General features: G+C 36.6%; 1 protein-coding gene across 3 annotated transcripts in view; it reads left to right on the top strand.

The window, feature by feature from the left end:
- The first annotated feature begins 1,382 nt into the window (after window positions 1-1,382).
- Window positions 1,383-19,434, top strand: part of LOC139137716 (5'-3' exoribonuclease 1-like) — a 107,252-nt gene continuing 89,200 nt past the window's right edge. For all 3 annotated transcript variants that reach the window (XM_070705962.1, XM_070705961.1, XM_070705960.1), the window contains exons 1-9: window positions 1,383-1,911; window positions 7,454-7,585; window positions 8,313-8,413; window positions 12,299-12,506; window positions 14,067-14,177; window positions 15,707-15,880; window positions 16,700-16,868; window positions 17,140-17,207; window positions 18,001-18,153. In XM_070705962.1, coding sequence (XP_070562063.1) covers window positions 1,837-1,911; window positions 7,454-7,585; window positions 8,313-8,413; window positions 12,299-12,506; window positions 14,067-14,177; window positions 15,707-15,880; window positions 16,700-16,868; window positions 17,140-17,207; window positions 18,001-18,153 — 1,191 coding nt within the window. In that variant the 5' untranslated portion in view covers window positions 1,383-1,836. The remainder of the gene's footprint in view (window positions 1,912-7,453; window positions 7,586-8,312; window positions 8,414-12,298; window positions 12,507-14,066; window positions 14,178-15,706; window positions 15,881-16,699; window positions 16,869-17,139; window positions 17,208-18,000; window positions 18,154-19,434) is intronic.

Genomic DNA, 19,434 nt, shown 5'->3' with positions numbered 1-19,434 from the left:
CTCTGGCCGGTCGTCTATGTCATACACAACTCCTACACATACAGCGTTTTTTATATCGAGTGCTGCTCCTCAGAAAGGAAGCTCAACCCGGATGAAACACTAAATCAGTTTTAGTGATATCATTATGATTTCTCATAAAAATTTGGGAAGTGTTTACAAATGTGGCATGGCTTAACCTACACCTTCAATATTAAACTTAGTTCAAGTCTGTGTTTTTTGAATGTTTGAGTGCAGTGAATGCGATGCTAAAGGGGAGTTTCACTGGGACTAGCAAACTAACTTGCTGCTGTACAGACTCAAAGGTTTGATTGTTCACCTATGCAAACCTATTTGAAATTTGGCAGCCCAGATCAGGTTTTCCTAGCAATCGAAAATTCTGCAAAAAATGCTAAATGCAGGACTCAAAGGCAAACTTGTGTTGCCTCTGTATCTGCAACATGACTTTTACCCGAAAAACAGCATCTGACATGGCCTTACCTGTTAGATATCGTTTTTGTTTTGCAAATAGAAGTTAAAGCTTATCTAACAGGTAAAAGGATGTATATCCTGCTAATTTCAGCAAAGTCAGACAATATTTTCTTATGTTTCCTACTCAACTCTGGTGAAAAACCGCCGATGTTTCAGAATCTCATATCTGGAAATAAGGTGTAACTTTATTAAATAAACAGAATAAAGACCGATTTTTCGATTTTTTTGGCAATGAATGGTTTTTGGTAGTTTGTGTTTAATTTTGAAGATACATTGATAAAACATAAAATAAGTCTATGATGTCAGGTTTCGGCATATATCAAAGATAAGCCAGAAGAAAAAGTAATCTGAGGGGTTATTAAAGGTAGAACGCGCCTCGGGGCTCTCAAACTTTTACAATTCTTTTCTGATCTATTTTGAGGGTTCATTTTTAATAAGCTCTTGGTGTAAGAAAACTTTTGACCGGCTTAGCTTTACCATGGAGGTAGCAGAGACCTCCATGGTTTTACGAAATTCAAAACAATGTTTTCTTCTATTGAGTGTTACGCAAAAAGTAGCTAAACTGCGCTGAACATGCAAATGAACCATGACTATATTTCCGCATTGATTTTTAACATGTTTATTATCAGTTGGCACAAGGTATTGGATAATGATGCAGTGGTCTCCCATGGCAGGTGTGGATTTTTCGAGAAGTTTTGGTATTGATGTCACTGTTGAAATAAGCCGAACGTAGTTTACAGTCGTATCCTACGTAAATTGGCAGTATAATCTCGTTTTATCTCTTGTATCATAAGATATTTCACGTTACACTTAAATTCTTACAGGTATCATTGTCCAATCACAATGTCTGTTATAAAAACTATTCTGTAGCAAAATCCGAGTAGCGCCACCAACGACATAGATCTGTCCAGAATGCTTTGCAATAAAGGTAATTTATATTGTGTGTTGGGTGTTTCTATTGGTCTACAGTGTGTGGTCTCACGTGGCAGGTCGCAGAATATTTTCACTTTGTCGATGTAACTTGTTAAATTCGTGTGTATCATATCTTACCATGCATTCAATAGTTCCATTTCTTAATATTTTATGGACCATCAACGGTAACAGTTTGTTTTTCCTCGTTTGACAAATTCGGAAGGGTCATAGTCTATTTACCAATCCAAACGTACGTACGAAAGGTTATGTTTTGTAACCTTTGACCCACTTCCGGGTATTTCTGTAATTTCGAAGAAAGCGGCAGATGCAATAGCTGGAAATCGAAACATTACACCGTCCGTAGCAACTTTCGTTTTTGGGCGTTTGGTGACATCACCGTCCACGTGAATGAACCCAAACTCAAGAAAGCCATTGGAATTAAAGTAAGGCTTTGCGATGGGTGTCCCAAAGTTTTATCGATGGATCAGCGAGCGATATCCCTGTCTCAGCGAAGTTGTACGAGAGAATCAGGTATGTAACGCAGTAATATGCTACATATTTAAATGTATATAAATATTTCAGCTTAATTATTTCGGAAGCAAAAGCAAGATAAGCCAAATATTTGGTCTTTGCTGATTTCTAGCCCTCACCCTCTAGATATTTTTCCATTTGACCATCGTTTATCAGCTCAGTGGTTGTCGGTTTTCACGCTGACCGTATGTACCATTCACTCCATTGACAGGCTAAAAAGAAAGCTTACGCAAGTTTTGAAACTCCTAAATTGTGTATTTTTAATGGTTTCCCTGCTGTATTTACTTTTACTTCCTACAGTCTGATATCACTGATGTGTTCTATGATATTTTTTATGAAATTAAAGTTTACAGATGTAATATTAAAAAAATCACTCTCAGTTATTATTATCATAGCTTGTATCTTAGAGTTACATCATTTTAACTTTTTCCCGCATGAAAAGAGCACTAGTAATTTGAAAATATATGACATCACCAACTGTTCTGTGCTGTGATGTTTCCAACTAACAATGTCATCATGTGATGTGCAATAAGTTGTAAGCTTTGTGTAACAGTGTTAACCCTTTTCCTGCCAAGTCCATATTTCACCACCAGGTCAAGATGGTTAAAATTAATGAAACACAACGTATTCCATATGATGTATTTTAACATAATACTGTACATTTGAAGGCTGTTGAAAACATAATACTGTAAAGTTGATTTTTTTTGGACAAAAGATGCTATAACATACCAAGCCAAGTGTGTGAAAATACGTCATGTTTTGGCTCAATACCGCTTTTTACTGACTTGGCTGATGGGGAAGTGATACAGTTATTACTGTCTGGCAGGAAAAGGGTTAATCATTGAGGTATAAAGAAAGGTGCCTCCATGGTTTAATGCAGGTGTAGTGTAATAGACAAGAGGCTGTTGATAAATGGAATTACAGACATGCATGATCATAGACAGTGGAGAGGAAGATGATCTGAACGTCATTTCATTCTCTTATGTCAAGTTTATCTTTGGTGACTGTGTTCTGTCCACATTTCCAAAGCTATGTGGGTCCTACTTATTACTGCCCGTGACTGCCCGCATCTGCCCGAGGACTGCCCGAGGAACAAGTAGGCCAAATTACGCCCATTTTAACACGAAGCCAATAGGTTGAACTTATAATATGCCCAGACAACCAAAAATATCATTGATTTGGTGTTTTCTGTAGCGGTTTTAGAATCCGAAAGACGCCGGGCTTTCAACGAGAAAGACGTCCCCAACTTGATTGAGAGATCATACCATTCAGTGCAAGGGGTGGTAGGCTGTCAGGCTGTACGCGCTCGGCGAGGTTATTGTGCCACCTCACGGACTGAATGGTATGATCTCACTATCAAGCTGGCGACGTCCTTCAAGACCGATGTCTTCCGTGTTCCAAAACTGCCGGAGAAAACATCAGGTTAACGCCAAATCAATGGTATTTTTGGTTGGCTGGGCATGATATAAACGGAACCTATTGGCCTAGTGTTAAAATGGGCGAAATTTGGCCCACTTTTTCCTCGGGCAGTGCTCAGGCAGTTCTCGGGCAGTGCTCAGGCAGCTACGGGCAGTCACGGGCAGTAATTAGTAGGACCGAGCTATTTCAATTTCAAGTTTGAGACAACTTACAAAGTTTGTGTAATTTTGATATATATACATGTAAGACAACAATACATTTATAATCAGACCTCAGTAGATACTACAAAATGATTTATTCAATCAGTCAAAACTTGTGAGAAATAGCTTGGGCAGCAAATTCATTGTATATCGGGCGTTCTTTGAGGATGCTAGAACATTTACTCATTTGACAATTACCCTAGTCCTGCCCCTAGTGCTAGTAACTACCAGTTGGCGGCAGGGTAGGTGATGTCCAGCAGCTATTCTGAATGATATCGCCTTGAGACACTGGAAGAATCTATTTATGAACTGTTTATGCTTGATAGTAAAGAACATCAGGAGCAAGCTAAAGAACAAACACCAAGTACTGTGAAAAATACATGCATGAATAAATGCCAAGACTCATTTCTAGTTTTTGAAGGTAAATAAACAGGTCAGTCACAATCAGGGTGCGCTAGATGATTTTCATTTGTTATGGACATATATCTGCTATTCAGACTGATATTATATTGCTTATTTGTTTCTAATAAATAGTAATAGTTGTAACTAACTTGGTCACATAAAGAAATATTGCATATATTGTGCAGGTTTGGTTGTACATCCACAAAAATGCCTTTAAAAACTGTAAAAAGTAGCGTTATGCTGTTTCACTTCAAAATATACTTAATTTCAAAATTTTTTTGGAACACAGTGTTAAAATTGTGGAATTTTTAGCTTACATATGTTATTGCAGAATACCTAACCTTTCTTTCACAAGTTATTTCATGTGACTATGTGCATCGGAACAGAAACTGTGGTATTTTTACCAAAACTGTAACATCGTTATGTTTTTTGTGTTTTATGACCATAAGTACATATACCTTTAGTTTATATGTGGAAAAATGGATAAAATATTGTAATATTGAATTTAATTCCAACCACAACATCCATGACAAGCATTTTATACACCAAAATTTAAATAAAATTGCATATTGTATTGTTTTGTGAATAAATGAAAATGGAGATCGTTGTGGTCGGAATTTCTTGTAGCGTCCGTGACACACTCATATCTTAAGGACAACAGGAGTTATAAAAGATCTGATGTCACAGGCCTAAGTGTCAATAGGTGCCTACCTTAAATAAACAAATTATATAATTACTGTCCCTTGCGTTCACTATTAATATTCCTAAAATATGGAAATGTAGCATCCGTGACGGTGTAGCATCCGTGACGGTGTTTACTACATAGTCATAATTAATAACTATTTAAAACATTTTAAAGCAGTTAATCCACTGAAACATATAAATACTAGTGTGTATTGTGTGTACATACATGGAGTTGAGTTACAAAATGTCTTTAAGGCATAGAATTGTAAATTTGCACAAAATTGATTTTTTAAAAACTAATAAAACACTCAAAAAGTTATGTTCAGCCTCAACTGTAACACTTAGATTGGTGTTTTTTAAGAATGCAGTAATTGTATTAAATATGTTATTAGAATTCTAGTGAAAAGAACAATGAATTCTGTGCTGTATATGCATTTATTATTGTGTATTCCATTTCAATTCATTATGTCACGGATGCTACAATAAAATGCTAACATTGTTTTTCAGATTATAAGCCAATCTAAATGTGAAATAACCACCACATTTTATATAAAGGAAAATGAGGGCAACTCTACACATCGGCTCTACCAAGATTTTTTAGTATTACGCTATGGTGAATAAAAGGATCATTGCTTTTATTTTGTGTGGAATACATTGCGAGACACCGGTGAATCGATAGTGCTTTGACCCTAGTCATGTGATCTGGGTCCCCGGTCACCGGTTTGTTGATTGAGTGATTTGTCTTAACGGCGTTTCGGAACCAAAAATGGGGTTCCTTCATCAGCCGCTCTCTTGTTTTGTATCCCCTACGCTTGGTTGTGTGATGAAGTCATCTTCGCCCTCGAGGAGGAGAAGCCAGATTCATTATTGAGAGAGTTAGCCACTATTGACTGACTCTATAGTGAGCGATCCGGTGTGTGGTGTCATATTATAAATAACACGACCCAGCATCGACCGGAGTTTCTGGACGCTTATAAGGATTTTTGTTTTAGGGCATATTTTGAGCGTTGCTAGTGCTCGTTATGTTAACAGTAAATGATGTACTAATCTGACAACGATCACTTGTTTTAGGCATTTATATTAAAATCGATTAACCGAACTTTTAGTTTTGTGTCAATTTTTCATGGACTTTGTAATAGATTTCCGGTCGATATTGGTGCCTGCTTTCCGGTGTTTGAAAAGCATGTTGTGAAAGGCTGTTTCGAGAAATAAATCTTATTTCTCTGTGTTTAGCCATTCCCAGGTTTCATGGTTTCGTAACAATATTTGCTGTAAATGGCCTTTGAAATCGGTTTGGTCTGAGGAGAGTATTGGTTTATTTAATTCATGCCGCCAACTTTGATTATTTATATGGACTCTCTCTCAGTTTTTTATTTTCTTTGCCAGATGATGTTTTCTGTACTGCTCAGCAATCTTTTCAGTTTGGTTGATTGTAGTACCAATTCGATGACAGATTGCATCTTGGTTTTATACGATAAGTTGTGGCATAAAATGGAGACAAATTCAAAAAAATTCAGTTTCCCCGTTGTTAAAACCGCTATCGTGAAACCTTTTAACTGTTTGAGCGATATGGGCAAAGTGTGTTTGAATTAACTCACCGGACTTTTCGGTTGTCGTGCCGGATATTGACGGACTGCCTACTCCTTCACATGTTGGTCAAAGTTACCGGTACATAACGAGCAATGATTTTGTAAGAAGGATTTGTTTTAGATGCTTGTTTTATAGACCATGAGGAGTGTCGTCAGAAAACGACTTGAGGGTTGATCTCAGAAGTAAGTTCAGCTGCAGTGATTTTTTACTCCAACTGATTTTTGCAGTAGTTGCTATAGCTTTCTTGTTCAATTAATAAAGAAAATGTCACTGTTTTGACACAATTTTCACAATTTAAATGTTTGATACAGAAAGGTTTTGGAGAAAAGAGAAAGAAAAAAACAAGATTGTTAATTGCTTTTTATAATTCAAATTGACCTAACTTTCAAGTTTGATTTTGGTAACGTCCGTGACAAAATTACATGTCATACTAAACAGAAAATATTTAAGAAAGAAGTTCATTTTGATTACACTGAATGGTATTAATATTGTTGCTATAGCATGGTTGATTCATGACAATAAAACTTTTAAGTACAGCATACCAGTGGAAGGACATAGAGAAGTTGAAAGTCCTATTAAAAAATATGATCAATATTGTTGTATTTCTCACTAAACTTGAGGTTGTGTTTATTCATGGAAAAATTAAGTAAATCATACCAAGTATAGCTTATTTTAATGCCAATATGCATCTTTTATATTGTAATAACATAAGAAAGCATTAACAAATCATTGTTTAAAATTTTATTATGACATTTGTGTTTCATGTACAACATTTCTGTAGCGTCCGTGACACTGCGTCAACCATATAAAACAATGTGCACTGTGGTAATACTAATGACGTTTGCTTCACAAAATTTTAGGAAGATATGCCCCATACCATAACCTTTCAACATATTATTTAACTGGACAGTTATCATGAACTTGAAATTTTGACCCAAGCGACACACTCTAGCGCACCCTGATTGTGACTGACCCGAAAGCATCTGTTGTACACACAAAGTAAATTGTTTAGGGTAAAAGTTATCGTAAATTGTTAGCTTTGTTTTGTCATGCATAACATTTGTAACAGCCAACTTTTGAAATATTTCTGAATTTTTCAGAGATAGCTAACGTGTTAAATAACGTACCTAGCACAAAAACTTTACAGTGTTAGGTCACACTAGACAACACTTCATGACCTGTATTATGTCAAATGTTTGTATTCTTTGTAAAACATCATTCACTTTGTTTTTAATGTTTCTTCATAGATCCCGGAATTTGACAACTTGTACCTGGATATGAATGGAATCATCCACATCTGTTCCCATCCAAATGATGACGATCCACATTTTAGAATATCAGAAGAGAAAATATTTCAAGATATATTTCATTACATTGAGGTAATTTACACTTGTGAACATGCTATATTGCCAGCTTTCTCCTCAATAACACATAATTCTTTGTTGTTGCTTATTAAAAGGTTGCATTTTCATCAATGAAATGTTCGGAGGTTAAATGTTATGTGTTCTCACAAAGCAGATTGTACATTTGAAGTTTTGAAAGTAGTACCATACTCATGTTTATAGCATGCTTTTGTTGTTGGTGTACCCAAGTTCTCTCTATGTTCATAATGTGCTAGTGATAGTGTGCCTTTCATGAACAGAAAGGTTTCAAAGGATAATTTATTCCCAGAGCGAGCATACAGTGAATTATAATAGGACATGTATGGGACTTGATATTTGGCATCATAGAGCCACAAACACTGTTTCCAATCAAATTTCAAAATGTGAAATGAGTGCAGGATAATTTACCAGTAATCTTGTGTCAAAAACAAACTTTCAAAGACTTGAAACCAACAACATGTAGCAAATTATGAATTTCAGTTCTGTGTATTGGATCTGAAGCAACAAATAGAAGATATTTTGAGTTTACACAGATACTCTCTTGATCTACACACAATTACCCAACACTCTCAGTTTGTGGTATTGTTGCAAACTTGGAAATTTAATCTGGGCTTGCAGTATTTCATCATGTTGTCATCGAACAATTTTCATCTTCCCACTATGAAGTATTATTTTGTAACTGTGTGTTGCTTATTTATACTGTTGGGACTTGTTATTTCTGCAGGTCCTTTTTCGCATTGTGAAACCACGTAAAGTGTTTTTCATGGCAGTGGATGGAGTTGCTCCACGTGCAAAGATGAACCAGCAGAGAGGAAGGAGATTCAGGTGAGAGATGTTGTCTGCCTATTTATGCAACCACTCCCTCACAGTCAGCTTACTAATAACTACTCCCTCACAGTCAGCTTACTTATAACCACTCCCTCACAGTCAGCTTACTTATAACTACTCCCTCACAGTCAGCTTACTTATAACTACTCCCTCACAGTCAGCTTACTTATAACTACTCCCTCACAGTCAGCTTTAAATACTTATAAGTACTCCCTCACAGTCAGCTTACTTATAACTACTCCCTCACAGTCAACTTACTTATAACTACTCCCTCACAGTCAGCTTACTTATAACTACTCCCTCACAGTCAGCTTACTTATAACTACTCCCTCACAGTCAGCTTACTTATAACTACTCCCTCACAGTCAGCTTACTTATAACTACTCCCTCACAGTCAGCTTTAAATACTTATAACTACTCCCTCACAGTCAGCTTACTTATAACTACTCCCTCACAGTCAACTTACTTATAACTACTCCCTCACAGTCAGCTTACTTATAACTTCTCCCACACAGTCAGCTTACTTATAACTACTCCCTCACAGTCAACTTACTTATAACTACTCCCTCACAGTCAGCTTACTTATAACTACTCCCTCACAGTCAGCTTGCTTATAACTACTCCCTTACAGTCAGCTTACTTATAACTACTCCCTCACAGTCAGCTTACTTATAACTACTCCCACACAGTCAACTTACTTATAACTACTCCCTCACAGTCAGCTTACTTATAACTACTCCCTTACAGTCAGCTTACTTATAACTACTCCCTCACAGTCAGCTTACTTATAACTACTCCCACACAGTCAACTTACTTATAACTACTCCCTCACAGTCAGCTTACTTATAACTACTCCCTCACAGTCAACTTACTTATAACTACTCCCTCACAGTCAGCTTACTTATAACTTCTCCCACACAGTCAGCTTACTTATAACTACTCCCTCACAGTCAGCTTACTTATAACTTCTCCCACACAGTCAGCTTACTTATAACTACTCCCTCACAGTCAGCTTACTTATAACTACTCCCTCACAGTCAGCTTACTTATAACTACTCCCTCACAGTCAGCTTACTTATAACTAATCCCTCACAGTCAGCTTACTTATAACCATTCCCTCACAGTCAGCTTACTTATAACATTTCAGTGTGTGAAATCACACACTGAATCACACATCATTTCAGCTCAGTAAAAAATCTTTATGACAGCAGTTTGAGGCAGTCAACCAATGGCAATAATGGATGTCATACAAGTGTAGTTTGGGTAAAAACGTAGAGATACTGGTACAAATATGAATTTGAAGTATAGTATATATAAAAGTATATATATATATATATATATATTATATATATATATATATATATATATATATATATATATATATATATATCAGGGCTGTCATTTATAGCCGGTCACCGGCGGCAAATCGCCGTCTGACACAGGTCTTGCCGCCGCCTGTTTTCCCTATTCAAGGCCTGCAATAATGATCTTTACGCACGTTATAAATTCTTTCCTGTCCCAATTCTACCGTTGGCTGCGCTGTGCTACAGAGGCGCAGCCCCTAAGGCTCGTTGGTAGCCGATTTCTGATTGGTTTCAATCGGTACTGTCAAAATGCTTCGCTTTTCGGACGTACACGATCGATATGGCTACGAAAAGAACGACAGCCACGTTGGATGTATGGGTGCAAAAAAGACCCCGAGAGGCTTACACTAGCTTTGGAGATAAAAGTAATGTTCATATTTGTAAATCATTTTATTTTCCTGAGGAATTTCAGTGATCGGGTTTCAATCCATCAATGGTATAGCATGCAATGTAGATTTCACGCCGCGTCTGAGCAAAATGCCATAGCATTACGTGTATTTAGCGACTGGAATTTTTGATTTGTTTTCCCGTTTACAGATCGTGAACACTCTTTACAATTAGTTAGAATCGTTTACTCAGCGCAAAAAAACTTTGTGGGGATTGACTCAATTTTTAGTGAGTTTTGATACCACTGAATTTGTTTGCACCAAGCCGCCGTTCTATGAAATATATTCTTACGGTACATGCTGTGTACTGTGGTTGTTTCGAAGGCCCGAGTATTGAAGTTTGATAAATATTTTCCGACATCCGAAATCTTTCCTCAAAAGCAAATATCGGTATTCCGATCCTTCAAAATCATTTACCAAGACCAACATTTTTTAATGTTTAGGGCAATCAAAAAATTTAGCTAGGCTTGACTATATACTTTCGCGGTATCTTGCACGTACGCATACGGCAGTAAACCATGTTTTGAATATGGATATATCATGCATGTAGTGAGCCTACCCACTTGGCCGGCGTGGGTTTCGACAAAACTCTGACTACTGTGAGGGATATCAGAATAGATAGTCATCAGGAGAAAAGATTTGATCGTTAACTTTCACGCGCAAGGATTTACTACGTAAATAAATCAACATATTCTCAATCTTGTCGATTGAGAGGCCGACGGACAACGATGCCACTGGTCTCGTATTTACCCCATTACATTTGTAAATTTTCACACTGGAAATTCATAGCCGGTAACTCTGTGGAGAGGTCTTGAAACAGACAAAATAAAATTACGCAGTATCAACCAGACGCAGATCGGAATTTTTTGTCGTGATGTTAATATGGTCACATCAGTTTTGCAGTGGGGACAAGATTTTGTTTAATTCTACGATTAGCTGTTATTGAATGGGAACGTATTACAATTATTGACTTACTTTCTGCAGATGTTGTTTCTTAAGAAATAGTTTCTGCAGGTGTAGTTTCTAAAGCTACATCTGAAGGAATAGTTTTTGCAGATGTAGTTTCTGAAGCTACTGTTTCATCAGCCTGAGAATCACACATATTGAGGTATTGTCAGCTGGTACTGCCATACAAGCCTTTGGCTTTAGATGAGTACTCCAGTGATTCTGATTACGGTTCAGATTATGATCTTTATTAAGCAGGTTGTAATTCAACAGAATTTGTATGCAAATAATAATAACCTGGTGTATCAATAAACATATAAACTCTGTAATACTTCTGTTTGTCTTTCATAATTTATTTCACAAGATTCAATTTCATGTTACTTTTGATACTTCAGTTATAATAAACTTGACAGTAAATTGCCCTCAAAAATGCCACCACAGGCCACCAATTAAAGATGAATAATTAGAAAAGCTTCAGCTTCAGGAGGGGCGACACCCCCCTCCTGGCCTCCCCCCGCGTGCGCTTGCGCGCACGCCTTGCTCCGCTTCGCTCCGCGCAAGGCTGTACCCTCCTGTTCTTTCACTTGTACCCTTCTATTCTGAAAAAACATTGACAGCCTGATATATATATATATATATATATATATATATATATATATATATATATATATTTACACAAAAAATATATATATATATAATTATAGTTATTATATATAATTAGTTATTATATATAATTATAGTTATTATATATAATTATAGTTGAATTATAGTAAAGTTTTATTAAAAACAATATGTAAACAATCAGACTATTTCAAAATTTTAATATTTAAGATAGTTGAAGTGTATGAAAAAATTGTAGGATTTAGAGAAATTAGTGAATCTATTGAAATACAGTTATTAAGTTCTTTGTGCACTTGTCTTTGATACTTGATATCAGTCACTGACTCACAGGTTACATCATAGTTTAACCCTTAAGCCACTGAAATATGAGAAATCCCCCTTCCATTTTAGGAAGGTGGGTGGACCTTAGTACAAAGAAATAGGGGTTAGAGATGAAGGATGAGGGACACTTCACACACCTGGGTTTTATAGATTTGATAATGTATACTGCAAGAGGTGGTATGAGATGAGTGGTATGAGATTGATATGAGATGGCATGACAATGTTCACATTTTTTCTCTCAAAAGATCTGCCCGCGTTGCGGAAGAGCAGGAGAAGAAAGCTCTGCAGAAAGGGGAAACATTGCCAACAGAGAAAAGATTTGATTCCAATTGTATAACACCGGGTACAGAGTTCATGGTGAAATTGCAAGAACAACTCAAGTACTTTGTCAACAAGAAAATTACTGATGACAAAATGTGGCAGGGCATCAGGGTATACCTCTCGGGTCATGAGGTCAGTCACTTTGATAGTTTGAAATTCAAATGTAAGGTCATGAGGGTCAGTCACTTTGATAGTTTGAAATTCAAATGTTTTGAAAAAGTGTATGCATGAACATGATCTCCCCTGTTGCAGCATTTCAACAGCAAACATTTTGATGAGATCTATGTGAAAAGCCTACACTTTAAATTGTCAGTAAAAATTGTTATTAACTACAGCAATATTTTCCCCTGTGTTTGTATGCCTCTTTTCCATATTGCTACCTCAATAATCTGGTTGTAATACTTGATAGTAAGCAGTGTTCTCCCCAGGATTTTGTTAAAAGAGGGCGAAGACGTGGTGCGAAGCAGCACAAGCGACCGCGTCAGACCCTACAGAGATTAAAATAGTGTTATTTGGTGGCACTTGGGGAGTATTTTTCCAGATTTTTTTCATATAAAAAAGCTCAAAGGAAAAGAAATCTGAGACAGTGTTCCATAACTTTTATTCCAGTTCACTGATTTCAATGAAGATTATATTTTTTGAAAACGAAAACATAGCGACAGACATACATTTATTCATCGATGTCAAAATTATCACCATAACACTTACACTTATGTGTTCTCTGAACACGTCCGACCGAGTCTAACAATAGGTCGTTTTGCTTTGGGAAGGAATACACAAGCGAAAATCTAACCGCCTATAAACACTTCAGAGTACTCTGCTGTCCTTGGTTACCCTCAAGTTCCTAGGCATGTTTATACAGCTAAGTCGGTTACCTAATGCACGGCCCCTATGGAGGGACTGACCGTGGCTAACATTACGGCCTGTGCCATGCAAATATGGCTGCCATCAATCACCGTCCCTCCACCCATGCACGAGGGAGGAGGGACGGTGCATCAATGAATGAGTTGCACATGGGATGATCTCGGATGACATCACAAACTCGCGAGATTTGCATGATCGATGAGAGTTATGTGTGAAGCCTGCAGAATCGACGCTCATGCTTGAATTTTGCCTGTAAATTACTGTCAACTTTTTTCCCCGTACATTTTATTGTTTTATTTTTCAAAAAAAATAAATCTTTTTCATTTCTGGCAAGGGGGCGCTCGGAATTTACAAGAGGGCGCCACGCCCCTGTTACCTTATTCAGGGAGAACACTGTAGTAAGGGCAGTATTCAATCATCAACAGATGTGTAGCCTTCCATAACGTTGGTATCATACATGTTGGTATAAAATTACCAACCTTAGGATATTGTGTTTTTCTGCTTCAGTTGTTGTATTCATTGTACTATTTTACACTACTGCACACATCATCAAGAGAAAATATAGTAGGAATTGAGTGGATTCATGCCAAATGCATAATATTTTTATAGGAAATGAGGTTTCTGAGTTTTGTCAATACACACAGCTTTGTCATGCAGGAAACAGAACGAATTTCAATGAACCCAGACACTCTATCCACATCTACAGGCCTCATTTTATTAGCCAGTACTAAACTCAGTGTCACAGGTGGCAAGCCTTTAATATGATAGGTACAAGTTATGCCTTTCATACTGGTATTGTACTACCATGATAAGTGTTTCTTGTTTCAGACACCTGGTGAAGGTGAACATAAAGTGATGGATTTCATCAGGACAGAAAAATCTCACCCAGACTACGATCCAAACACCAGGCACTGTCTGTATGGTCTTGATGCTGATTTGGTAAGTAATAGCCTTGAGGTCAATATTTGTGCAATAATGACCTGAACAGTGTTCTCCCCAGGATTTTTTTAGAAGAGGGCGAAGACGTGGTGCGAAGCACCACAAGCGACCGCTTTAGCGGTCGCGGGGGGAGGTCAGGAGGGGGGTGTCCCCCCTCCTGCTGTTGGAGCTTTTGAAAAACAGAGATTAAAATGGTGTTTTTTGGTGGCACTTGGGGAGTATTTTTTTCAGATTTTTTCGTATAAAAACTCAAAGGAAAGGAGATCTGAGACAGTGTTTCATAACTTTTATCACAGTTCACTGATTTCAATTATGAAGATTACATTTTTGGAAACGAAAACATAGCGAGAGACTTACATTTATTCATCGATGTCAAAATTATCACGGTGACCATAAAACTCAGGCTTGGGGAGCATTTTTTTTTCAGATTTTTTCGTATAAAAAACTCAAAGGAAAAGAGATCTGAAACAGTGTTCCAAAACTTTTATTACAGTTCACGGATTTTAATGAAGATTACATGTTTTGAAAACGAAAACATAGCGTGTCTAGAGACATACATTATCATCGATGTCAAAATTATCACCATAACACTCACGTGTCCTCATCCTGATACACGTCCGACCGAGCCTAAAATTAGGTTGTTTTGCTTTGGGAAGGAATACACAAACGAAATTCTAACCTCCTATAAAAACTTCAGTGTACTCTGCTTTCCTTGGTTACCCTCCAGCTCCTTGCCATGTTTACTCAGCTAAGTCGGTTACCTAATGCACGGTCCCTATGGAGTGACCGTGGCTAACGTAACGTTGCGGACTGAGCCATGCAAATATGGCTGCCTTCGATGAGTTGCACATGGGCTTATGATCTCGGATGACATCACAAACTCGCGAGATTTGCAAGATCGATGAGAATTACGTTTGCAGTCTGCAGGATCGACGCTCACGCTCGCATTTTGCTTGTAAATCACTGTCAACTTTTTTCCCCGTACATTTTATTGTTTTATTTTTCAAAAAAATAAATCTTTTTCATTTCTGGCAAGGGGGCGCTCGGAATTTACAAGAGGGCGCCACGCCCCTGTTACCTTATTCAGGGAGAATAATGACCTGAATGAGGTCATTGCTCGTATTTGGAGGTCAATATTCACCATATCCAGGCACATTACAGTATATCACTTGCACACAATTTTGTTAACAACAGTCAGGATTATACCTTTGAACACGGTCCGAAGAAATATTTGTGAAGAGTTTTGATAATGACCTTTCAACAAATTTTGTGAATTCAAAGATGTTCACATTATCGTCTTACAGTGTTAAAATTTTGTGATGTTTAGATGTATCAACCTCTATAAAGCCAGGAACAATCCAGGTCAACCCTATCACCACCATGGTTTAGCCCAAACCCATTGTTATCAACAGTGATTGTGGACTTGATTACAGGATATTGGGGATGAACAGGTTAATATTGTATGTGCAATTATCATTCAACAAAGAGACAGCTGATATAATTTAAATTTATTGCGTTATTTTCAACAGATAATGCTAGGACTGACTTCACATGAACCGCATTTCTCTCTGCTGAGAGAGGAGGTGAGGTTTACAGGAAAGAAATCACAGAAGAGAATGCCAACGCCAGAAGAAACCACTTTTCATTTACTTCATCTCTCACTTTTCCGAGAGTACCTTGAATTTGAATTTCAGGATTTAAAGGTAAATAATAATAACAAGGTTTTCTTGAATTCTGAAGGCCAGTATGGTTGACTGAGTAGTTGGAAAAAATTTAATGTGGAAGTATTTTGGTTGATAAAATTCAGCTGGTTTTACTTACACAAAAATTCAGTAAGCACTTGATTTGTGTGAATCAGTGTGTCAAAAGAATGCATATTTGATTATCTGATTTGAACATTACCCACGCCCCTACTCCCCCATCCCCTAGCTCATTATGTTGTTAAGATTGATATTGTCGTGTGTTAACCCAAAGTCAACTTTTGTTGCCTTTATAGAATATGACATAGCCAGCAACTTTTCTCAGATCTAGTAGACAAATTTTTTCAGATTTTTCCAAAAATTTGGGTCAACAATTGCAGTCATTGAAATGTTATGTCCATTTGGTCCAAAAATTTTCAAAAAAATTATGTAAAAATTCAAAAAGATTGGTAAAATGTTACACTGAAATTTTGGTGGGAAAAATTACAGCTCTCAAAGGGTTAATAGCAGTTGTGATATTCGAGGTACATGTATGCAGTGATGATACCCAAGTTTTGTGATACATTGTGTGTAGTAAACAATGTTATTGTAAACAAATGAAATCTAGTCCAGATTAAGATTCAGATATCATCAGTAACATTGGACAGTACACACATACACAGGTTTTGTTGCAGAGTTACACACAAGGTATTTTTGCATGATTTCAAGAATAAAACAAGATACTTTATTTTATGGACAATAAAAAAAAGGAAAGTACAAGAAAGGTTCAACTAATGAAGCTGGAAATCAGATAATAGTCATTAATATTTTCATTTGTTTCAGGGTAAACTTACCTTTGACTTTGACCTTGAAAAACTTATTGATGATTGGGTCATGATGGGATTTCTTGTTGGTAATGATTTCATACCTCATCTACCTGATTTGCATATTGCCCATGATGCACTGCCACTCCTCTATAGGACATACATCGATGTGCTTCCAACTCTTGATGGTGAGTTTTGTCTTTGTATTTTGCATTGCTATCAACTGCTTCTTAATTTATCTAAAAGGACATCCTGACCATAGTTGATATAGAGAAAGGATTAAATTGGCAGCATTTGAAAATTTAGTGAAGTGACAGACTTGGCTAAATTCACTGAAATAAGATGCTTGATCAAGAGACATATTACAGTACAGTACTCAAAGGGTTAAAACATGACTCATGACTCAACTAGTGTTCCACAGAAAGTGTTAAAATTGACTTGATTTTCTTCGTACTGCAGGGTATATAAATGAAGCAGGCACTTTGAACTTGAAGAGATTTGAACAGTATTTACAGAAACTTTCACAGGTGAGTCATATTGGTATTTTCAAAGTTTTCATTTTGTGTTGTAAGCAAAGAGCCAGCATACAGTCACAGTTGGCTGTTGTTAACCCTGTTTACCACAATAATTTGACCCATATCCATTCTTATCAGTGTTAATTTGGGACCAGTATTTATAGGAATTTGGGGTGAATAGATTAAACTGTATAGGATGCTCAAATGTAAATAATGCATGTAGATGAATGACTACTCTATTAAAGGCCCGATAGCTGTATGTTTTAGCATTATTTTTTGTGATTTTACTTCCAAACTATTAAAACAAGTTCATGGGAATGTACTCATTGAGGAATGTTTATACAGGTAGAATAAACTGTCCACTGTGACTACATGTGCAATTTTTAGCAAGATAAATAATAAATGTTTGCCCAAACATAAAATGGCGCCCTCAAGCAAATAAAGCAAAAACACAGTACGCAGTGCATATATACATTGGAATCTTCACAGAAACAACAGAGTAGTCCAATATAATGTATAGTGCTGAATGTTTTCCACTGGGACGTCATATACTATGTTTTCTTTGTAATATTACCAATTTTTAAAAATGGCGGGAAATCAAAATAACGGTTAAAATTTAAATTTACTCGTCCAATTTTTCAGTGGTAAAAGACTATATCCTTTAAATCTGTAGAATTTAAAGAAAACCAGAAAATAGAAAGCCTTTTTCAGATTAACAAATTTCAAGAGTTACTGCTACAGGGGCTTTAAGATTCACTTAGGTGTGTGTCAAGATTCTTCTATAAAGATGATGCAATTTTTTTAGTTTGACAGGGACAAATTTAGTCAGACGTCTGTTGATCTGAAGTACTTCAAAGGGAAAAAGTCAAGTGGCAAAGGTGGTGCATGGGTTGGAAAAAGACTGAAGAAACACCAGGAAGAGGCGTCAATGCAAGCAAATGGCAGTATTAATTTTGCTGTAAGAACATTCACTATAATTATTTTGTTTTGATTTTTTAATGTCATCACACCGTGTATGTTGTTAAGGCGGAATGCGCCTTAGGGACAGATGTTCAGACTCTCAAATTTCTAAGATTCTTTTCTGATCTACCACTTGTGGGGGTTCATTTTAAAGCTTTTGGAAAAGAAACACTTTAATCGTCTTAGTGTTTTGAAAATCAAAAATTTAATTTCCCCATAGAGTTAACACAGGGATGGTGGCCATTTTGAATTTAAAATATCGCAACATGTTTGGTAACTTGTTTCGCTAATTCCAAACTTTGCAGAGTGACCCCCTGATTTTTATTCTTGATTCGGTAAGAGAATGGTTGAAAGATTCATTCAGGAAAGTTTGAGCAAAAGTTTAAGACTTTCACTTTGGAAGCGCATACTACCTTTATAAGATCAGCTTATGCAGACATTTTGCAAAGTTTGTTTTCAGTTTGTTTTCAGAGACAGTAATTACAAAAGATTTTACTTTTGATATTTTTTGTCACTGACAGAACTGGAAATGTGTACTCTACACATGCATTTCTTACCAAAAACTAATGATGAAAAAATTTAAACCAAAGGTGAAAACATGTTTGTGTCAGTATAACACTTTTTAAACAATATTAATATTAGAGGGTGAATAGTTGCAACTTTTGATGATTTTTGTTCCCCTGTTTTTGTTTTAAATGTTTACCTCAGTTTCTTATTCTACTCCCCATGCATTTTGAGATGTATATCATTCATTTTGTCAACTCAGCCTGTACATGAGTAGACTTCATTGTTATTGTTGACCAGTTCATTTTTGGTCCAGACAAGAATTCAAATGTAAACAATAGCAGTATGGACACTGTGTTGTCAAGGTGACAATTACTTTGGGATGGGGTTTGGGTTTGTTGGGCTAGGTCAAGAATTTGCTATTGATATACAAAACACAAAATAGTGAAAAAACAAATCAAAAGTTACAGCTACCGTCCCTTTGTTTACCATTCCGTTGAATTTTCATCACTTGTATTTTATGTTCACTTTCTCTGCTGGTAAGTTACAACGCGGCAAAGCAAGTGCATAGGTAACTGATTGTAATACAAACACTAATAGTAATTAATATGTAGTCTAACTTCGCCTTGTTTATCTATACTTTGTCGCTGTCAGTAAGAAATCTCAGCAGGGTGGCGTTAAATGGTACTGTCTTCAGGAAGTCCATGCCAAGTTGATTTCTTATATTTATGTTTGGCAAGGAGACTTCTCATATCTAAACCAAGCACCCCGTGGT

This window comes from Ptychodera flava, chromosome 7, assembly GCF_041260155.1.
Source record: "Ptychodera flava strain L36383 chromosome 7, AS_Pfla_20210202, whole genome shotgun sequence".
Classification (NCBI taxonomy): domain Eukaryota; kingdom Metazoa; phylum Hemichordata; class Enteropneusta; family Ptychoderidae; genus Ptychodera; species Ptychodera flava.
Note: the sequence above shows the minus strand (reverse complement) of the source record. Positions and strands in the feature narration are given on the sequence as shown.